This window comes from Montipora capricornis, chromosome 10 (assembly GCF_036669925.1).
Source record: "Montipora capricornis isolate CH-2021 chromosome 10, ASM3666992v2, whole genome shotgun sequence".
Classification (NCBI taxonomy): domain Eukaryota; kingdom Metazoa; phylum Cnidaria; class Anthozoa; order Scleractinia; family Acroporidae; genus Montipora; species Montipora capricornis.
This window is the reverse complement of record NC_090892.1, coordinates 53,668,651-53,692,145: the sequence shown is the minus strand read 5'-3', so window position 1 is coordinate 53,692,145 and position 23,495 is coordinate 53,668,651. Positions and strand designations below refer to the sequence as shown.

The following is a 23,495-nucleotide window of genomic DNA, read 5'->3' as shown; positions in this document are numbered from 1 at the left end:
GCTCGCGTAAACGCCCGCCATCGTCCTCAGCGAAAGCTGACAAGCTGGTCGTTAAAAGGGCCGGCCAGTCGCCCTCAAACCCATTCCTCCGTAAATTTACCTCCGCCGTCCCTAAGGAGGGCTCCGAAAGGGAGCTGGTTATGATATATGTGCCAAAAGACACGTTCGCCCAACTGAAAGCGTGGGATCTGCACCAAGACCGTGGAAATTACGCTGACGTCAATCCCGCAGTAAAAGACAAAAAGAAGTGGCCTGAACGAGTTGTCCGATTGTGGCAAGATCTCCAGGGTACACTAAGGCAGACTCATACGCCCACTTAGTACAGTATTGCGAGGAAATGAGGCGGAAAATTCCCGACCTTTTCGATGCTCTGGATTAACTTTTCCATTTGAGCTCATTGTCTTATTATGGCGTTTTTTCACAACACGTTTTAGAGCGCTTTAATTTTGGCCCTCAATTTCGGCGGTGGGTCTCAATTATTTACACAGATATTATCTCCTGTGTCACTAATAACGACTGGTTATCCAGCGTTATCCCTCTTCAACGGGGAGTGCGCCAAGGCTTTCCGTTGAGTCATCTTCGGTATTGCCTGGTGGCTGAAACCCTGGATAGAGCTCTTCGCCGGGACCCCTCCATAGAGAGAATTCCAATCTACTTGTCAAGCAAAGTGGGTTTTCCAGGCCCGTTACTGGATTGGCGTTACCTTAAATAGCCGGGTGCAAGTTGGTCTTTTCTCCGGAATAATCTCTGCTCGAAATATCTTAGGGATTCTCCGCCACGATATTTCCAAAACCTCCTTGCAGACAGTTTTGTAATCAGGTGGTCAAGCGTCCGTAACATTACTTGAGACACCCTTACCAAGAGTTCCCATTTCCCTTTCATTATTGACGTGCGGTATTTAATTCTTGGTTTTCACATTACGTCACGGCCGCCATGTTGGTGTCTCCAAACAAAGAAACGGTGGCCATGTTGGTGTCCCGACCCAATCATCTGGAAATTGAACTCTATTATTATGTAAACGTTTTCTTTTGTTTTCGTTGAAAAACATTGCTGTGGATCACGTGAGTGAACACCAAGAAGAGCATCGAAAAAGCGAACTTAACAATTAATCTATCTATCAGCATTGTTTGTTTTAGGCATCCTTTCATAAACAATAACCTCTTCCTACGAGCTGTATCCCACTGGCAACGATTTAATACTACTTAACTTGCATAAATAAAAAACTAGTGCTTCTGCTATACATCAATTAGAGTAATGGCGTAAACTAGAAGAGCAAGACGAATACTAGCGTACTTAGTGCCTACGTTTTTAGGACAACAAAATGCATCTTCAGTTGAGAAAATAAAATAAAGGGGACAGTGTATTCGAGATAAGTGGAACTTTTCAAGTAGAACTTTAAGCCGGCAGACGATGGAATGTGTCAAAGGGCAAATGGCAATGTGTCAAATGTGTGAAATGGCAAATGGTATCGTTTCGTTTCGATAATCTGATAGTCGTTTTCCTCACATCGTGATTGATATTTTCTTATCTTCAGCATCAAGAGAGAACCATGTCAAATTCGGCGACTGTCCAGTGGGCGTGTCAAAACAGTTGTCGTTCACGTTAACAAACCATTCTCCTTCGGATCCAGTCCGTTTTACTTGGTCCCCGCCGCCTGAGGTCGCGTTCTCTCCATGCACTGGACATTTGCAGCCTAACTGTGCCAAGGATGTGACGGTCACGTTCTGTTCTAAGCAGCCCAAAACTCATTCGGCTATAAATGTTCCTTGCAAAATCACTAAAATCAAACTGGGAGAGGCACAAGATAAGGTTCGGATTGCTTAATTGGTTGGTAAACAACTGAATGAGCACCTGAGTCAATGTGGATGCAGTGCGGTCTAGTGGTTAGGGCGCTTTTCATGAGATCCAGAAATCCCGGGTTCAAGACTCGCTATGACCGTACCACTAGTTGAATTTGATCCTGGTAGACCCTGGTTCAACTTCTCGGCTGCACTTGTAAATAGCCAACTGGTTTCCCTCTGGCCAAATGGGATTCTTAACAGTTATTGTTTTTGTTGATTGTTTTTCATTGGCCTTGAAAAGATCCTTTGGGGAGCGGTCAATTAAATATTGCTTCGCTTACTGACTTTCAAACTAATCTTAAGTATGCTTCAAAATGTCATGAAAACACCATAAACTAATAAACCAATTTATCACAGACATTCCTCGATTTATGTGCATTAGTCAGCGAGCAGAATTATTGATTATTAAAAACAAAGCCGTTTGGTTCACATCTAGAAAAAATATGGGTACAAGTGGGTACCTAGGTCCTCTGTCTTACTTAGCAAAATTGTTTTGTTGGTTTTAGGCGGTGGACTGGGACGATCGCATGCGCACTGTGAAGTGGGTAGACGTGACTCCCGAAGAGGAGCCTTCAAGTTGTGCCAGGAAGGCCCCTCGACCGGCCAAGAAAAAGATCATTGAAGTGGAAGCTGAGCCACCCTTCACAGCACTGGAAAACAGCACAAAGGAGGTGGAATTGCTGCTGTCCGCTGTGTGTGACTATGCAAAATATCGCTGTAAAGTCGAGAGCGTGCATTTCAAAGATACTCTCATGTTTCAGTCGCGAGTTTATAGGTGAGACCTTGAAATGAAGAACTTATCGGCAATAACGCGCGCATTTTCGGACAAAAAAAGGGAAGAAAGAATTGCATGACATACAAAAGTAAGGGAAACTAGAAGCAGCTAAGCCGTGAAGTGACAGTAGCTGAGGTTCAGGGGCGGCCCAGTGGTGATAGCACTCGCATCCCACCAATGTAGCCCGGGTTCGGTTCCTGGACTCGAGACCATATGTGGTATGTTATTGGTTTTTTTCTCTGCTCCGAGACGTTTTCCCCTGGGTTCTCCGGTTTTCTCCTCTCCTTAAATACTAACATCAATAAATTGCAATTCGATCCGGATGCAGGGCCTTCCTGAAAACCATCTCCGGGTGGGTGGAACTTCCTGGGTAAATATCTCGAATTATTAATTATTATCTTCCTGCCATAAGGAAGTGCTATTGATGTGGTGGTAATTTTGAAGTCCGGTAATGAATGAAATGACGAATTCCCCTTAGATCCAGAGCTACATTTAATTGAGTGCACACACATTTTGATTTTCAGTTTTACTGTATCAAACAAAGGCGAGGTTCAACTTGACTATCAGTGGACTTTCCAACCGGTCGAAAAACCCAAGGCTGTCAATTTAGCCGAACATTTTGAATCTGGACCCGAACTGCCTGCGAGTTCTGCGGGACAGTCACAAAGCCAGCGATCAGGGCGTCCCTCCACTTCCGCGGGTGATTCTTCAATGCCGGCCCAGACACGTACCGCACCTCTGATCCCACGTCCGAGCTCGTCAATGGGTGGAAGGCCCGCGATTGCCCTTGCCCTTACGTATGAAGCTGGCAGTGTGGTGAGTGAAGGTGGAAGCGATATCTTTCCATTTGTGATCGAACCTGACAGTGGCAGTGTTCCTGCTGGAAAGAAGGGCAGCTTTGTTAACAAATTCTCGCCGCTGGATGTGTTAGAGTATGAAGCGGTGTTGACCTTCAGGTAATTTTAGTAAAACGTTTGCAAATGCCAATGGCTTTAAAGTTGACAGTGACGTTTTAAGGTGGTGGCAAGTTTTTTGTCTCCCTTGTTTTTCCAAGACATTCCTTTCAATTCCGATTTTAAGTAGAACGCATAGCAAGGCTGTCGAGCATCGTCATGGCTGGGAGAGACCAGGGTTGATTCAAAGAGAGACACAGTTGAGGAAAACACATGCAAGGGAAGGCTGTGCTCAAATTAATCTGACCCTTCCCTGACCTTACTTTTCGCAGTTGGTCAGTTATTAGTACTGGCCTTAAGGCAGTCATGAAGGAAAAGGAAGCCCGAATTTAATCAGGATTTCAACCCATGATCTCTGCGATGTAGGAGCTGAGCTATCAACCCTAATAGGAGCTAGTCATCGGTGCAAGCCAACGGGGAACTGCTCATTTGTGACCAATCCCGCTCAAGCCTTAATTTTCCAGCCCTTTTTTGTTATGGCAGTATCGCATATAACTGCGATGCATGATTTCGATCTTGTATAGCCGTCTCTTTATTTCTACATCGTCAGCGGGCTTAGGGTGTTTAGGGGACATCTTTAGTTAATCACGAGTTCAAAACTCGAAAATGGTAGTGTGGAATTCCTTTAACGAAAAAATTATCATCACATCACAAACAAGATGATTCTGAGTAGAAACATCCTTTGCCCAGGCAATTTGTCATAAACCAAAAAATGTCGGGCCGACTTTTTTCAAGATTACTCAAATGCAATCCGCTGCAGTCTTGTCCATTTGTATCCATTCATTGTTATCTTTCCTTTTGCTGCATTTCTTTTACGTTGTTCAACAGTTTTAAGTGGTTATTGCAATGTTTCATGTTTCATTCTACTTTTTGGGCATTTTGGGTGTCATGAAATTACATCATTTTGCATGACAGAGCCCCTTTAAAATGAACACACAAAATTGTCAACTCCCAGTTGGCTTGATAGCTCAAGTGGTAGAGCGCTACGCAACCAGTATCGGCTTTCCTTTCGTTACCGCAGAATAAGCGTTCATTACTACCATGATCTGAAATATAAGCATGATCTTCCCCGCAGTTAACACATTTAAGTCTACTGTATCCAATGTTAGTACTGGAGTTTCTGTTGCTTTTTCAGCGCTGCCAATCTTCAGCCAAATACTCAGGGCTTTTCGATTCCTATTCTGGGCCGAAGTCTTCTTCCGTATTGTCACTTTGAGCTAGAGGAGTCCGATTATGTATCCGGTGGGAGAAGAAATCCTGAACTCAAAGGTCCTGGTGGTGCTCCCCCCGGATCAACTCTGGATCCCAGCACGAAGGTTATCGAGTTCAAATCATGTGGAGTCAAGGTCAAGAATGTGAAGTGAGTTAAAAATGAATTAATTTAAAGGCTGGACTTATGTTCAGGATAACAAGGAAAGGCTAATATTCACACTCGATTAAGAGTGACCTCTGGCGTTTGTCTCTTTCTTAAGGGTTTGTGATTGCTCGAGGAATACTGTCCGGGGACACTCTGTGACGTTGATTTCTTAACACAAGAGATGTTAAGTTTAAGGGCTATCAAAATCGGTGTCTCTGTCATTACTTGTTGTCAATTTATGGCCAAAGCCAGTAAGCCATTGATGATTGAGTTCAGTTGAGCTTCTAGTTCATTAGCGAGAGAAGGTGTAAAGTCTTTCTTGTGAAAATTAGTTTACCTTAATATGCAAAGTGGTGCTAATAACTATGAGTATATTTAATTTGCACTTGCTTGGAAAAGTAGGCTGAAGAAAAATTTAAGTGCCCGACATCGGGCCAAGATCCAATTTTTGATTAATCCTTTCACTCCTGTGGGGTTCCCATTGACGAGTAAAATCGTCTGGCGTTAGACAGAGTAAAATCTATAAGTCTCAGTGGCCCTTACAGGAGTGAAAGGGTTAAGGTATTTAACAATTTTACTCCCTTAAGTCCTTAACTCGCCCGTAGCGCAATTCTTCAGTTGTTGCTGTTAATCTATCCTATTCTAGATTTTAACCGGACGCCATGTAGGTAGAATCGGCAACCATGTTGGTGAACAGAATTTTACTCAAGCGATTGTGCTTTCTCTCACACTGAGATGAATAGCACTTGGTTTTACCTGAGAACTTAGTAATAACGTTAGCATTATCCACTTCTTTTGTATATAACGACATTTACTTTTATATTCCAAAGAGGAATCAACCGTATTTAGTTAGTGTTTTCAAGTGACCCCGTTAACTGGCTTCAGAAACCCGAAAGGGTTGAAACGTGTAACGGCCCCTTGTGTGCTGGGAAACAAGCTTCCGAATATTCAATTTGCTAAGTACCATATTTGGAACAACAAGAGCGAGGGGTTTCCAAATATGGTACTTAGCGCGGAAACATTCAACCAATCAGTTCGCACTGAATATTCGGAAGCTGTGAACGCCCGTTACACGTTTCAACCCTTATGGGTTTTCTGCTGGCTTCTTGTTCAGTACGAATTTTTAGTTAAGGGCAAGAAAATGGAAGCTTAATTGTATGCCAGCAAAATCGCGTATTATAGTGATGCCATTTTTTATGCGTTGTTGTCATCCCCGCATATGCATCATACCTCATTTAATGCTCAACCAACTGTCCATGCAGGAGATTCAACGTGATCAACCCATCCAATACAAGTTACAGTTTCTCGTGGACCAATGAGGACAGCCTAGATGGTGCACCTGAAAGCGCGAACTTCCGGTGTTTGACTCCTGATGGAACGGTACTTAGTGGCAAGAAGTACGAAATGGTGTTTGAGTATGTACCAGACTCGCTGGATCTTGTGGAATCGTTCTGGCGTTTCTTTGTACCTGAGCATAACATCTCCATTCCTTTTGTCATGGTGGGACACACATTTGAGCCTGCCTTGTCATTTGACAGATCTCATATCAACTTCAGAGAAGTGCTGATTGGTAAGACGTTGCCGTGATTTTGAAAGCATGCGAGCTTTTTTTAACTTCCGACTTACTTGCTCTTTATGTCTTGTAGCAAGTTCTGATGTGCGTTTCACAAAGTCTCGGAGATTTTTTTCTTTCAGCTGCGTATTTAATAATGCTATTAATCAAAAGTATGTTTTCAGCCATAAATTGACCTTTAATGAAACCGGTTTGATCGTCAGTAGTTTATCAGTTTGGGAATGGCTTCGAAACTTTTCAGGCATATATCGGATACTTGAATTTCCTATTTATCTGTCAAAAGGAAGACAACTGAGAAATTGTTGGATCATTTCAGTATCTGGGCAAGGTCCCTTATGTAAAAGCGCTTTCCAAAAATGCATAAAACTGCCTTATGCAATTTTCAATGACATGCAATGCATCATTTTTGCTTTCTTTTTTTTTTTTCATTGTAAAAAATATGTTAGAAGTGCAAGTTTTTAGAATAAGTCAAATGGATCTTCGTTCCCTGAAGAATGGCTTTTCGCAACTTATTAAAACAGTCCTTCGGGCCATGTCGTTGGAATCTGAGCTAGAGTTAAACCTGGGAAAAATACTGGATTAAAACCATGGAGATTCAAGGTGTTTTACTGAGGCGATAATTAAGAGCTTGTGGACCAAATCGGCAAACTCAATGGTTGCAGTCACCCTTGAGAGAAACACAGTGTAGCACTGGTGTTGTCACTACTCTTGTGTCAACTGTCTGGTGTTTTGAATCCCTAGGGGAACACTGAACAATAGAACTTGATTTAACACTAGTGTTAACTCCCTAATGCGACCGCAACCAATGTTGTACCCAATTCAATCTCCCGGGGGGTTACGATTCTTTGTGTATAATATTTACGTTACAATGTGGCATTCACATTTAAGTGATATGGAAATACCTGGAACAAAACGTGTTATTGCCAAAGGGTTAGTTAAAACCAGAAAACTCCTTTATCCTTGAATTTTAATGATAATAGGCCAATTTCGATATATTAAAATTCAGTCCAAAACAAAAGACATCATCCCGAGGATCTGGGGAATAATCAAAATGATTTGTATGAGATTATGATGCCTTTTGTTTTGGACTGAATTTTAATATGTCGAAATTGGTCTATAGAGCGTTTTCACATGACGTCATGTTGGTGTTCCAAATTAATCCTCTGGGAATTGAACTCTATTTTTATGCAAACACTTTCATTGTTTCATCAAATTAGCATTTATTTTAGTCACGTGAGTGAAAACGCTCTGTTAGTTATTTTAGACGTTTCACACCAACCCTGTACCCAACTGCAGCGTGCCAAATAAAATTAGTAAAATTTTCATGTTACTGCAATGGAACTGAAGATAGGTTAAATTTACGTTTAACAAAAAGAGAACTGTTTGCTTTCGAAATTTTCCAATGTTTTGTTCCTTGTCCCTCTTGTCCACAGGTCACCCAGTAAAAGAGACCGTCCAACTGCTTAATGAAGAGAACACTCCATTCACTTTTTCATTTATCCAGTCATCTTGTCACACTGAAGGATATTCGTCAAGTCTGGCTGTTGAGCCAATGTCTGGTACTGTTTTTCCTAAAGCAAGGTATGTCTTTTTTGAGAGAGTTTTTCAAAAAATTAATTACTATCGACGAGAAATTCAAATGAGATAGATGATCGGTTTAGCGCTGAATGAACCAACCGAAGGAACAATAAATCAAATTTTCAAGATTCGACTACATGAAAAACTGGCATTTACACAATCATACAAAATTAGAACTAACTCCTTCACCACTGAAATGCGTGATTGTTTTATTACAAATTTTGTGACTATTTAACGTTTCTTACCAATTTTAAGAACTTTAGCTTTAGGCCGAGTATTGAGCGCAATTGCCGTGTTATCGTGCATTTCACATTTTTTTTATTGTAAGCGTAAAACTGAACCTGACAATCTGGGTTGTTTTTGCGGTGCGCTTTTACAGTTTGTTTATTTCTTGCAGGCTGCCAATTGAAATTTCCTTTACGGCAACAGAGGAAAAAGAGGTGAACTTCAACGTAGTATGTCATGTGAAGAAGAAGATATCGCCGCTAACATTAAACGTAAAAGCGGAAGGGTACGCCATGAACGCGCAACTCATCTGTGAAGACTCCCTGGGTAACAAGGTGGAACTGACTTCTAAAGGAACCAACAGAATCAATCTTGGAATGGTGCGTTTGTGTGTGAGAGAGCATGTATTGTCATTCTAGGGTGGTGTCAGTAACTCTGTTTCCTCAAGACCCTTCGACTCCAAAGCGTGATTGATATACATTTTTCTCCCAACAAGCTCAGTACATTGTTAAGCAGACTGGTGAAGAGAATATAGAAATTTATCACCAGGGTTCTTTTTTGTCTAGATGTATCACCAAATTCCCATAACTGATATAAAAAGTAAGGTATGGCAGTCAGTATGGGGAATTAACATTGAGATCTTGTGAATGAAGGGATTAAGCACTTTTGTGTTTCTTACCTGATCGCTTTTAATTAGCCAGAACCCGTTTAGATTTAATTAGCTGAAGTTCGCGTTTCTGGTAAATGTGAATGTGTTGTAAAATGAAACGGTTTACAAGTAAATGTGAAAATCTGCACATTTCTAAGCCTAGCAATTTGCTCAATAATCTGCCGTCGTATTCTCACCTATCTTCATCATTTTAAAATGTAGGCTTCTTACTACGAAATGTCTTTTTTTAGGTTGAGATCAACGAGAAAGCAACACGACAGTTGTTTGTCATTAACTCAGGGAAGTTCAACTTTGATTTTACTTGGGAAGTGCAGAACCGAACTAAACTGAGGGGCTTACGATGTCCAGATGGGGAGAAGTTAGTTTCGGTGACACCTGATATCGGCACGGTACCTTGTAATACCCGGAAGAGATGTCAATTAGCTTTTTGTCCTCCTGGACGGCTTACTTTAGCTGGGTGTGATTTACTGTTGAAGGTCTGTCATGGTAGAATGCTTTTCTTTTAAACCTGGCCCCAGTTGTTCAAGGGCCGTATAACTTTATCCGATGAATAAGTTTTTTATTATTGTTGTTTATCCTCGATACACCTTAAGAGCGCTCAGGATCTCGTTCCCACGTGTGTCCGTGCATTCCGGATCAAATTGGAATTTGGCAGCGTTGGTTTTTCTGGAGAGGGAAAACCGGAAAATCCGGAGAAAAACCTCTCGGAGCAAGTAGAGAACCAATAACAAACTCAACACACCTTTGACGCCTAGGGCCGTTTCTTGAAAGTCCCGAAAAGCCATTTCTGAAACTGCCAACCGCTTATTTTGGAAGGCCGATCTTTTAACATGTTTTCAAGGTAACAAAAAGCAAACTGATTGTGAAGTTTGACGACTTAAATCCTCTCCGTTCTTGAGATACAAAGGGAATTGTAACATCCGAAAATGGCCCGTAAAGTTCCGGGACTTTCGAGAAACGGGCCCCGGGACCGGGAATCGAATCCGGGCCACTGCACAACCCCTGCTCCCCCGAAAAGTCACTTTCCAACAGTTTCAGTCTGTGCAAAGATTTAAGTATTTGCTGGCGTAACTGTGAATATGCATACTCCAAGCACATTTATGTAAAGGTGTGATCCAAAACCTTTGTCAACGTTTAACGCGAAGTATATAATTACACTCTGGATAGCGGCTTATCCACTGGATAATGTTACCCAGCCTTTTAACAACTGGGGCCTGGCGGACACTTAATTCAATATATTACAATGCATTCCAAGGGTACGATAATCGTAAGGGTACAGTAAAGATACCTGATACCGACAAGATGTCTCCTCAAGAAGACTGAAGTTATCCGGAAATGATGCAGGTGACATCATCGTCGTCCTGATAATTGTCATCAACATTGTCATTTGGATACAAAAAGTTTCTTGGTCAAGCTTTTAAGCTTGACCGAGAAACTTTTTTCCGCAAGTGTTCTTAAAGGAACACTTGGGAAATTTCATTCTTTTTGTTACTTGTTCATTTTGGAGCCGCACCTTTCGTTCTCATTATCAATTATTCTCGCGTTCGACTTTCCACACTTAGTGTAGCATAAAGTGATCGAGAGTATTGCTACTGTACTGAAGGGATGCCAGTCCAAAGCAGGGCTAACCCCAGCATTATATCGCTGGTACCCATTCGCACACCTTCCGGGGAGGGGGAGACGGTGTGGAGCGAAGTTTCTTGTCTAACGAAACACTAGGTCTCCGAGCAGCTGCTTTATTGGGGAGTTTAAGCACGCCACATTTTTAGACGCGGACGGCAACTGGAGTGAAACATTTCACATGCTAGGACAGTAGTGTCTCCCAAATTTTTAAACGAGGAGCCCATGTTTAAACTAATCATCCCTAATGGAGAAACGATACTTAAAAATATAAATTTGGTTGTGTTTAAGACAAGTTAAAAGGAAAAAACAGCTTACTTCCGGTTCCGCCTGCGTCTTAAAAACGTCCAGTGCTCAAGTTCCCTAGTATTTACACATCCATGCTTTTGCAAACCTTGGTTTGTGTTAATAAGTTTTCATCATCATCTTATCGCCGCCACCACCACTACCACCAGTATGATCAGTCGTCATAATTATGTAGAATCACTGAATGGCTGTATCTGTTATTGGTGGCCCTGGTTGTACAACTATTTCAAATTTATGATGTTGTATTTGTAGATCACTAATGGCCCTACATTCACCGTCAACCTGACTGGAACTGGTGTCCAACCTGGCCTGCACTTCTCTTTTGAAAGACACGACTTTGGACCGTGTTTCCTGTACCGTGCAGGCATGCCCCTCAAACAAGCAACGCTTATCATTAGAAACGTGGACGATAAAGACATCAGGTTGGTTCCATATTGTTGGTTTGAAAAACGTTACGGTTACAGCGCCTTAGTCTTTCATTTCAACTTTCCAAGCACTAGCATAGCCTCGCGGCATCTTCAAAGACTGTATGTTTCAATATTATTCCATTAGTGCGCGTGGCAAATGGCCATTCATTTAGGCGCCCTGTGCCGGGTTGACCCATATCCAACATACGCAAATAGAAGAGTTGTTTTATCAAAGTTTAATGGCCTCTTTAACCTTTGGATACTTGCTGATAACTGAGATTTAGTAAGCCAGTCGGAACGATAGAAACCGGCAATATCCGAAAATTGAAATAATCCATATTTAATTTATGCAAAGTCATGACGAAGTATGGGAAGACAGGAATCCTTAGCGAGGACTACAGTAATGAATTCTGGGTTCATTTGCGTTTCATCTACGAGGAAAATGTTGCATAATTAATTGCATTTCTTTGCAGCATCGAGAGTCAATTCGAGAATTGTGCTCATTTAGAGGTAAACTGTCAACCAGGCGTCTTGGTTCCTAATCAATCAATAGAGGTGGAAATATCGTTTTATCCCCGCGAGGCCAGAAAGTATCACGAGATTATTCCCTTTGAAATCAACGGTCTGTCGACCATGAATGTGGAGATATTGGGTGAGGGGACTGAAATGAAGGTATGTGAACGGCATATCGTCTTTACATGTTTTGCGCTTAGGCGAGTTTATGATAGCAGTTTCGTGTAAATCAACCCTGATTCTCGTTGGTGTTTGGTCAGCGCAATACAAGAGAGCGCAGAATGTCTGAGATGAACTGGTATCATTTTCAAGGTCGAAATAAATACGCCAACGGAAGGATGTTAAAGGGAACCTCCTCTTAAAACAAGAATTTAACTGTAAAATATTGAACATAACCGTTTACAATCAAAATCCTTTTTTTAATGGAAGCGTTTGTACCCGAAATAGACTAATTTCAACAACGCTTGTTTTGGTTTTCAAATTTCCTGGGTCTGCCATTGTGAATAATTGTGATGCTTAATGGTTGCCCTATTGTTTCAAAACAAAAGCCCTTTGTGTTAATACAATAAAGCAACCATTACACGTCACAATTATTCAACATGGCAGCGCCCGGGAAATTTGAAAACCAAAACAAGCGTTTTTGAAATAGAATTTTGGATAGAAACGCTGCCATTAGAAAAAGCGCGAACAGTTTTGATGGTGAGAATTATGTTCAGTATTTTAAAGTTATATACTTGTTTTAGTGGATGTTCCCTTTAGTAAACGGTCGCCACGGCATAGCAACTGACAAATCACTGTCGAATCCCAGGACTTGCGCTGATTAAATTGCGCATGCGCAGTCGACGAGTGGGTTGTTGTGGGGACAAAGATGTGAATGTTGGATGTGGATCCTAACATTGAAGAGCAAACTTTTATTTACGTAACCCTTCCTGAAATCAAGTAAGTTTGTGAAATAATCAGTTTTTTTTTTCTACACATGACAGACGGTGCAAATGATTTCGGATCCTTTTCCCCATATAGAGAAAATTGCCTTAGTGATTCCCACATGGATAAGTTGGCTCATAGGGCACTTTGGTTCCTTTAGGTTGAAGTGGCCAATCCGTTAGACCGTAAAGTCAACTTTGGTGCCCTGCGTGTCGGTCAAACCAGTCAGCGGAGTTTGAAGCTGGTGAATCGCAGCCCCGCTCCAATAACGTTCACTTTGGCCATCACTCCATCTGTAGTGGCGTTACAGCAGGCTAATATTCTAACTATCAACCCTTCTACGGAGATCACGCTGAGGGCTAATGGTGGATCATGCGGGGTGGAGTTGACTTTCAAACCTAAGACGCGTATTCCACACTTTACTGAAGAGGTAAGTGCTCATCCTTTAAATTAACCTGCTTCAAGTAATTTTAGAGTCGCTTTTCGCGAGCGTTGTAGAACTAATGGGAAGGTGTTTTCTATGGCTAATTACAACAGACACAGACAAATGAACCAAGCACTGCAACCGCTTAATATAAGAAAGAGCCCAAAAAAGTCAGTTTCGTTTGTTTCACCTCTGAGTGGCTCAGCAATGTGAGACGAGACTGTTAGCTCATTTATTGAATCGGTAAATGAATTGGGTTGAACACCACTCTCGTGGAGTGTCTTTATAGCACAAAAGCTATTGCAACTAATGATACTTCGGCCAATCACAGCAGACCAAGGGTCCGTTTCTTGAAAGTCCTAGACCTTTTCGTACGTATTTTGGGTGACATAAATCCCTTACTAATACCAAAAGGAAAACATCTTAAGTCATGAATCTTTGCAATTCTTGTCTCTTTACTGGTCTTGAAAACATGTTTAGTGGGCAGCTTTCCAGGACAAACGGATCTTACTTTCACGAATTGCTTTCCGGGCCCGAAAAGTTTTCGGGACTTCTGAGAAACAGGCCACAGGTCTTGAAGTGGCACCAATTTAGCAAAAGCGGCGGGAAGCCCCCGAAAACGCGTGCGAGCCAATCACAAGTAATTCAGGTTTTATTTGACTTTGCTTATGACACTTGCGTTGCCAAATCAAATGGTGCAATTGTGATAGACATTTAGCTGAAAGTTAAAAACCCGCTATCCTTAGTCTGTGCGAACGTCGGAACCTTAAGATAAAATAAAAAAACTATTTTGAAATGGAGATCAGTAGACCCCACAATATCAAGCTCACTTTCAGCATTATTTCGGTCTTTAACCTCCTTCTACTTTCAATCAGGTGATGTTAGAGTGTGCCGGCATGTCCCAGCCTATTTTCGTGGTGACAGGCTCATGTCAAGGCATTGAAATCTCCCTGGATGGTGACTCGGTTCCCTTTGGTGCTGTTGTCCAGGGCAGTCGCAGTAGTCGGAAGCTTATCATGCACAATACCGGAGACATCGGTGCCGCCTTCTCTTGGAATGTCGAAAAGTTCCAGCCGGACTTTTCCATCACGCCAGTCAAGGGCTACATATCATCCGGAATGGAGGTGTCCTTTGAGATCATGTTTCACCCAACTGAGATCAATCATGACATCAGATACGAGGTGAGTTTATCTCTACTTGATAAGGCGAGGTTGCACCAGTGGCTCAGTTGTTTGAGCATCGGGCTGCCATGCGGGAGGTCGTGAGTTCGACTCCGGCCGGCGCAATACGCAAGATTTTTAATAACTTTGGAGAAAGTGCTGCCTTTTTCATTCATTTTTTGCCGGCTGGTGAGTGCTCAGATAGGAGACTTTTTCGTGTCGCAATGAGCATTTTTACTAGTGTTATCTTTTTCAGAATCTTCGTTGTGCAATCGAGGGAGGCAAGCCACTCAAGCTGGTTCTCACCGGTAGCTGTATTCCTCAAACGCCCCTCAAAGAGGTAAAAGCAGAGAATTCTTTGTCAATTGTACTTCTTGCTAAGAAAGCTTGTTGCATCGCATTTCGTGATTGTACCCAATTCAAGATTAAACACGGGAAATGATCCTTTTTTCTGAGCACATTAAACAGTTATTTACGCTCTGGAACTGGCATATCGGCCCTCATAAGCTTGTCGTCCTTTTGATTCTTCAGCGTAATTATTATGTTCGTTTTTATGTCCGCTGCATATTGGTTTCTGTTGTTTGTTTCATTGTTCTTTGAAAAAGAAATAAGCCAATAGCGTAAGACCTTACGAGAACTGCTAGTTTACACAACCCTTGTCCGTGAAAAACTGCAAAAAAATTTAGGAGCACTATGAGGTCGCCTTAAAAAACTATATTCACTAACTTTGATTTACTCGCCTTCTACTTTTCAATGCTGAGTGGACTCAGATTTTAGCAGATAGATTTTAGTGAGGCTGCGATGTTAAGGCGCCAGCCCTGAGATCCGTAGGTCTCCAGTTTGATTTCATTTCTTTGCCGTTCTCGTCTTCACTCTTGACAACGACGTGAAATTGACGAAATTTGATAATTAATTCACTGTGGAGGACTGGAGCTCTCGGTGGTAAATTTCCCATTTCTCTCCAAACCTCTACATTTTTCATGGCAGGTTTGTTACAAGAAGGTATGCACACACTCACAGGCTTACCCTGCCGAACGATTTTGAAAAATCTCGTAGTGATTACTAAAAATGGCGAAGTCGTATTTTTGCTGACGGTCTCGTAACAGTTGTCATCTTCCTTGCCTAACTCCTTAATTGTCACCGACATAATCATTATCTTCTTCATCGTCGTCGTTGCATTAGTCATAATCATTATCAACATTTTCATCTCTGATTTACTTTTTTTTTTTAAACTTGTCATTTCTCTCCTGCAGGTTCTTCACTTTGCCACTCATGTCCGTACTCGCGACACGCGTAGCCTTGTCATCCATAACCGGACAAACCAGATGTGGATGCTTCGACCGGTCATAGACGGCGAGTACTGGTCTGGTCCAGACGCCATCACTGTGGAACCTCAACAGACTAAAAATTATGAACTGACTTACAGACCCCTTACCATGACGCAAGAGGGAAAGAAACATACGGTGAGTGATCCAAGCCTAAGGTGTTCAATTTCTGCATCATAACTGAAGACGGTCAAATCATTTTTTAATCGTCAGCAAGTAATATTCAGGTACAGCTTACCACTTTCATGAATGTCGGCTTAGTTTTCAAGTGGCTTAATTGCATTTGTTTTGACTGCACTAAACGCTTCTTTTTCCATTCAGGGTTCAGTATTTTTCGCCCTCCCGGATGGCAATGGCTTGCTGTATAACGTAACCGGTACTGCAGAAGGACCGAAGCCTATTAATAACATACAAAGAGAAGTACCTTGTAAGACCTCCTACACGGAAATGCTGACAGTTACTAACTGGCTGCGACGACCTCAAAGGTTCATGAGTTAATTGTTTCTGTACTTTGATTTACGTGAAGGACAGGTTTCTTAATTAGCATCCCAAAACGGACCTTAAGATCTACGACGGAAACGTCGACGAATATATCACCTCAGAATATTTGTAGCGTCGTAATTCTTTCGTGATTATTCCATCTCGTACAAGTCGCACAATGTGGGCCAAGTGTCTTAGAAATAAATTGGTACGAGTGGTTTCAGTGGGGTAGTGGGGGAGCAGGGGTGGCGCAGTGGTGGCGCAGTGGTGAGAGCACTCGCCTCCCACCAATGTGGCCCGGGTTCTATTCCCGGTTCCGGCGTCACATGTGGCTTGAGTTTGTTGTAGGTTCTCTCCTTGCTCCGAGAGGTTTTTCTCCGGGTTCTCCGGTTTTCCCCTCTCCTCAAAAACCAACACTGCCAAATTCCAATTCGATCCGGAATGCACGGACACATGTTGAACGAGCTCCTGAGCGCTCTTAAGGTGTTCCGTGGGTAAATAAATTCCATTTCCATTTCTATTTCAGAGTAAAAATAGAGAATAAAAGGCTCACATTTGCAAGCTCACGTTGTTGTCACAACCTCCAGTTTGTTGATTTCACGTCGATGTTATGTAGAGTATCGCAAGAATATGCGCTAAAATGCGTGCAGCACGATTATTTTCCCTCTTTCAACCAATGATATTGTGTTGTGGAGTCGTCGTTGCCATAGTCGTCGTCGTTTCTTACCCTTTCTAATAGGGAGTCTTAGCAATGACAACGGCTACGGTAACGTACGACAACGCCACAAAGGAAGAATATCATTGGTTAAGGAAGTAAAAATAATCTCGCTGCACGTGCAACACGCATTTCAGTGCATTTTCTGCCGTAGTCCACAAAACAACAACTTGAAATTACCAAACCTTAGATTTTGTCGACAACGTGAGCATACAGCAGGAAATCGTTCACTTTTTATCTTCAGCCCCTATTGTTCAAGGTGAACAAGATGGAATAATCACGAAATACTTACGATAGCGCTAAATTATGTTATGAAGTTCTGTTGTTGCCGTTGTCCTTGCTAAAACTCCCTAATTTCTTGTAACTGGAACGGCGTCCGTCTTGACAATTTTCATCATGATACTAGAACTAAAACAGGTACAGCTATATGGTCATGATTTTCTAATAGGACGAAGAACGCAGATAAAACATTCTTTATTAGAGCGGTTTTCAATTGAGTGTCGAAAGTAATTAGCGAATTACTTTTCTTTTGCATTACTTCGCTCAGTGATTGGCTCAAAGTTCTCGCGCCGCTTTTTCAACCAATCAGAAGTGAAACCAAAACCAATCGTGGCTCGCGCGTGCACATTTTCCCGCGCTTTGTGTCGGCTACGTGTAATTACTTCGAGTTTTGATTGGTTTACTGGATTGTCTCCGTCCTTTTTGATTGGCCAAAGTAATTACTTTGGTTTTGGTTTTACGAAACTCATTTGAAAACCGCTCTATAGGAGGCAATACGGTGACTACAGACTAGGCGTCAGTTGGTTAAAATTCTCTTGCCAACGAAGATTGCTGGGCGTAAGATAAGGATCATCAGAGGAGTAATAGGTATAAGTGAAATTTCATTTAACGGATCCATCCGGTTCATAATTTGAACCACTGACATACCCCATCAAGGGGGTACATGAATCTCAGTTAAATTTTCGAACATTTCCCATCTATTCTACTCCAGCTAACAGCAACTTGGAAATTTCTACCAACCACGTAAAATTGCAGCCTCTTTCAAGGAGTACTTCGTATTGGCAGCAACCCTATTTACACTTCCAAAATGGATATTCGCGTAGTAATCGATGCGGTCTGCAAGGTTATATTTGCTTTCTGTAAGTTGTGAACTATCAAGAAAATTCCTTTTAGATTCCGCGTGATTATAGAGATGTTAAAACCTGAAAAACCGGACAGTTCCACCACCCTCAAGGGTCTAGACTATGTTGATGTTCCTGGTCTGTCAAAGCGGGATTACAGACTGAACTTCTTTGCTCACAAGGAGGGGACCTTTAGTGCTAAGGTAGGGAATAGCACTCTTCAATTGACGTCACGATCTAGCGCCCAAAGCACAATGGAATGCGGACAAAGACAAATACATTTAGCAATGTTTGTCCGCATTTCAATCCCATAATGCTTTGCAATAATCTATTTTTATCAACTGTGGAAAATGCTATTCATACAGGACAGAACACACTGTCTGCGTTGAAGTGAAGTATTTCGTGGTATTTGAATGAGATAATTTCATCGCCAAATTGATTTGCAGCGTCGGGTTCATAGCTTTTTTTCCTCCCGAAATTTCAACAGCTGCAAAATTGCACCAATCACCCCTAACAATAACAGAAATAAGCACTGTAAACTGTAAAACTGTACAAACTTCTTTTTTTGAGATGGTTGAGTTTATGCTTTTGTAAGCGTTATCTGCGTTTTCCCAGTACGCTACGCTAACAAATGATCGCTTGCTCACCTCAATTGCTTCTTTAACGTGCGTATATCGGGTTATGATGTACGCGATATTTTGGGAAAGCATGACAGAAGCGTGGGGATTTAACCGTAAGCAGCTCCAGTTTCCTTAGTGTCATCTTTCCAAACTTTTCCAAGTGAGTTACAATGCACATCTCAATCTATGGATTCACTGTTTGATATAATTTCCAGTACAGTTGGTTATAGCTAAGTAAGGAACACTAATCGAATGTACTGAATATCTTACCTCTTTTCTTTGTAGTTATGTCCCAGAGTCAAGTATTTCATTTATAGCTATACTTTTTGTCACACTAATTGTTGCTCCAACTCCTTTTATCTTCAGGTGGTCTTCCGAAACGAGCATAGCGGCGAATACCTGTTTTATTACGTGACATTCAAGGCAATTTCTCCCGGAGTGATGGCCACTATTGACTTGTCGACACCCATACGCAAGAGCACATCTCACGTTGTCACATTGCACAATCCCCTCAGTACCCCTGTGACATTCAACTCGCAGTGTTCTGTTGCTGATATCCAGCTTCCCCCAAGTTTTACAGTACCTCCCTTGTCTGAGGTTGGTAGCGAAAACTCAGCTAGTTCTCTTAAGGAGTGGTTGCAAGAGGATTCGGTTAAAGGTGTATTGATTAAGAAAGGTTGCTCATCTAATCGAGTGTCGAATGTTACTTCACAGTTGTCTTTCTTCTGAATAACTGCGCAATTTGCTTGACTTTAAATTTTGCGCCACATTCTCAACTCATCAGAGATAACAGCAAACTCACAAACCATGGATAGCGAATTGCTCAAGCGGTCTTCCTGCGCTGTGTATTTGCCTCGTGTAAACGCGAATAACTAGTTAAAACGGAAGCAACTCAGTGTTGACGTGAGGAAATTGTGCAACCACGAGCAAATAGGACAAACGTGAACTATTTTGAACGCAAACTGGTGTCAACAGAGACAGGTAGTGTATTCTCAAGCGACTGATGTAAAAGTGAACAAATATAAGAACTAACTGGGTTTAATATGAACGACTAATGCAAACATTAACAACTGTAAATGCAAACAAGTAGTAAGAACTTGAACAACTAGTCCGAACACAAACAGGTGTAGACCAAGACAACTTGGGTAGATTTAAACAACTGGTTTAAACGCGGAGAACTAATGTAAACGCGAAAAACTAGTACCAGCAGCAACAATAAGTGTAAAGATAAGCAGAGTCCAAATGCCAACGACTGGGTTAAACACGATCAACATTTGCAAACATTTAAGGTCCATGACAAAATACATTGCACGCTTGTGGTGTTATTTTGAAATAGTTTCAGCTTCTTGATTGGGCACTCGCCGATCATTTCGGATTTAATTCAACGCGGCGCGCAATGTCTTTTAGGTGAATATGGGCCTTAAACAACTATTGTACACGTAACAAGAACGTGACCAAGTATTCCGAAAGAAAACACCTTGTGTGAACGGAAGCAGCTAATGTAAACGTGAATAGCTAGTTTGAACGCAAACAATTAGTCAACTCGTGTACGGGACTGGGTTGATGAAACAGCTCAATTCACCTTTATCACTCGGCGGCCATTTTGGAGTCCTTGGGGAATAAAGGCTTTTTCTTTGCATTGTCTTTGCCCGTCCAGCCTCACATTGAATGAGAGGTTCGACGGGCAAAATCTTTTGTTTGGACATTGAGTGATATGGGTCTATTTGATTTGCAGGGCTCTTGCATGTTTGAATATCTGCCCCTGAAGGCTGGTGAACAGACTGGTCGGCTGTCATTCACCAGTTCAGAGCTTGGTGTTTACCAATACGACCTTAACCTGAACGCAACTCCAGCTGGGACCGAAGCCCCTGTCCACTTTCGCGCAGGGCTGGGAACAAGTCAAAGCCAGACTTGTCGATTTGTGAATTTTGCCAAGTCTAAAGTGGAATACACTTGTAAGGTAATGCTTGTTGTATTTTGTTTTGGGCTTTAAGCTGGTTATTGCTCCAGTGATTTGGTTAGACGTTGTTCACAAACTGATGTTTATTAAAATCCCTTAAAACTCTATAAACACCGTGAGAACTAAAATAAAAGATACAAATAAATTACAAAATAAGATTGCGAAAATAACAGGATATAAAAATGTCTTACACGCTTCGAAAGTTACAAAGGTAAAAAGGAAAAAACTTAAGATCAATCTACAAATAACGGTAAACGATGTCGTATACAACTTGACTTTAACTGAAGCCTTAAATCTTTATTTTACAATTATAAGCGATGAAATTGAACTTAAGCGAGTAAAGCTACAAACCGCGTACATAAACAAACTAAAATAGCGTCAAAGATAATTACCTTGGTGCTGCCTTGATAACCAGAACAATGATAAACTTGGAAAAACTTGTTAACTTGTGATGAATTAACGTATCTTGCGTCAACTGATCTTGTAAACGATAAAATTAACCTTTTGTAACGGTAGTTGGGTGTCGCGGCGCTTACGCGTGAGTTTTTGCGACACCATAGAACTTACTCGAAAGATCTAGAGACTACGGTAGCGTACACGAGAAACTAATACGCATTAAAAAAGCCTTACATAACTGAATACACGTTAAAGAAACTTCCAACAACTAGGAATAGTACTCTTAAGGATGCAAAGTCTAGAAACTGAGCGTTAAACAGCTTAAATGAGAAACCTGTTGAAAACTTGCGCAATGTTGCGCGTGCAAAATTTGTTGCTGAAGCGCGCGCCGCTTTAAGTGTCGTACATCACGCGCGCGCAATTTAACTGCTGTCGCTACACTGGTTACATTGGCGTGGAAAGAGTGATTCTGTTACGTGTACAACCAAACGGTCATAAATCCAAAGTTGAAAACTAACTAACTTGGCGTCCTTTTTAAGGTGGACAACGCTGACTTCCACGTGGAGAAGGGCATTACAGCAGCTTCGGCATCAAGTGGAGGCACGGAAGTGGGTGTTGAAGTGACGTATGAACCGTTTCGCTTGGGTGACACTCGTGCTACGCTGACCGTTTTCTCAGCCATAGGTGGTGAATATGTGTTCCCGTTGTTCGGTCACTGCAGCCCCCCCAAGCCTCAAGGTCCTTATTCCATCAAGGCCGGAGCTACCACTTCCATTCCATTCAAGAACGTTTTTTCACACACCACTCAATTTACTTTCTGCGTAGACAGTCCGTGTTTTAATGTAAAGGCAAGCGAAAGCATTCGCGGAAAAAAGACCCACAATGTGATTGTTGGCTTCGAAGGCAACCAGGGTGGCTCCAAGGCCCCACGCATGGGCAGACTAATGATCACGTGCCCTAGGAGTGCGGGTGGTGCCGGGAATGTCACATGGACTTTTTACCTTAAGGGTGTTACGCCTTGAGAGTCGAACGGCTTTCGGCATACATACACATTTTTGTACAGTTTGATACTATGTTATGTGGAGACTATCTTTGTTTTCATCTGCTAGGATGTATCCTTAAACATACTTGTGCATGTGATGCATTAGTTAATGAATGCAATGTCAAATCTGGTCATATTTAAATTTTGCATATACATTTTGTTTCGTCGTGTCACCGTCAAGGTCATCATGATGACCTTTAATTGACAAGTAAATGCAGTTTCTGTATTTTCATTGCCGTTAATTTGACCTTCACTACCGTGATGAATCCCTATGATATCAGTCTACTTTTGCTTTGTTCTCACATGACATCGAAGCGACCATTTTGGTGACCGTGTACAAAGAGGAGGCGGCCTTGATTGGGTCCGAAACTAACATTAAGGACGGTGCCTACTATTGTTATTGCGCATACGTTCTGCGCATCTCCAGATACTAGGGTTTTCTATCGGTGATGCTTACTAATGCAGGGATATTTTTGCGCGGTTTAAAACTATGCAGAAAAAGTAGATCTTCGTAAGTACTCTTGGTATCCAAAAAGAAAATTGGGGGTAACCATGCATTCTTTAGAGATAATTAAGCTTCAATTTGAGAAAGAACGCCATACATTCCTTTGTTTTTTGGAGCTTTTAACAAATGTTGTTCATGAATTATCTTTGAAAAATGCGTGGTTACCCCCAATTTTCTTTTTGGATTTCAATAACACTTATTAGCATCTCTACCTTTCCCGCATAATCATAAATCGGGGCAAAAAAACCTTTGAATTAGTAGGCACCGTCCTTAAGGTGCCCGTTTTTATCTATCTACGCCATACCGCTCAAAAAGTCCCGTAAAACCTATCTTATAGTCTTTAATAAGCTGGTTTTGGAGCATCCGTGTTTACCTTTCCACTGGAGCATAATGCATTCGCTAGAAAAGGATGAACTTTCATTTAAATCCTTCATCAACGCAACACCAGCCCTGCGAGCGACTCTAGACGTAAGCGTCTCTCCCAAGTCGTCAGGAAAACAATGTCGAAGATGCGTAAACTACTAGAATGTGTGAAAAATCGCCTGGGAATGTAAGCAATAACCTGATAATCACATTACACGCTACAATGCTTCCATGGCTGGCAGGCTTTTTCCCGTGTTTGCCTTTTTTTAAATGCAGGGTATTCCGCTTTGTCTGGGCAAACTAGCTCCTCCTGAATTTAAAATTTTGACAGCTAAACAAATAATATATTTTTATTTCCAAGAAACGTTAGACAAGGGAATTCGTTGCATCAAAATTCATTTCGCACGAAGCAGGGTTCGAACGTTATTATACTTGACAGTTGTTTCGACTAAAGAAAAGAGCAGCAAAGACTTACGAAACAACTTTGCACTCGCAGTAGCTCGGAAAGGCAGATGTTTTTAAGAGGGTAATTCCACTTATTGATCAGAGAAGAAAACGATCACTTCTTAAGACAGAGTAAGTTTTTGTTGTATTGTGCGATAATCGAAATTAAAGGACATGCTTCCACGCTTTGACATCAGC

The 23,495-nt window shown here is 41.7% G+C and overlaps 1 protein-coding gene across 1 annotated transcript; it reads left to right on the top strand.

Annotated features, from left to right (window-relative positions):
• Nucleotides 1–1,505: 1,505 nt before the first annotated feature.
• LOC138021013 (hydrocephalus-inducing protein-like) lies at nt 1,506–22,211 on the top strand. Its single transcript, XM_068867896.1, has 19 exons — nt 1,506–1,809; nt 2,348–2,616; nt 3,141–3,572; nt 4,705–4,929; nt 6,189–6,496; nt 7,933–8,080; nt 8,475–8,682; nt 9,203–9,448; nt 11,151–11,320; nt 11,779–11,977; nt 12,903–13,172; nt 14,042–14,347; nt 14,583–14,666; nt 15,580–15,789; nt 15,973–16,136; nt 18,020–18,170; nt 18,954–19,184; nt 20,323–20,547; nt 21,483–22,211. Exons 2-19 carry the CDS (start codon nt 2,369–2,371, stop codon nt 21,963–21,965), a joined length of 4,308 nt encoding a protein of 1,435 aa, XP_068723997.1. The 5' UTR covers nt 1,506–1,809; nt 2,348–2,368; the 3' UTR covers nt 21,966–22,211.
• Nucleotides 22,212–23,495: the final 1,284 nt, after the last annotated feature.

Coding starts and splice junctions, on each gene's coding strand:
- LOC138021013 (XM_068867896.1), top strand. CDS start 2,369: ATGCGCACTGTGAAGTGGGTAGACGTGACTCCCGAAGAGGAGCCTTCA. Junction 6,497..7,932: donor CTTCAGAGAAGTGCTGATTG/GTAAGACGTTGC, acceptor TCTTGTCCACAG/GTCACCCAGTAAAAGAGACC. Junction 19,185..20,322: donor CAGTACCTCCCTTGTCTGAG/GTTGGTAGCGAA, acceptor TTTGATTTGCAG/GGCTCTTGCATGTTTGAATA.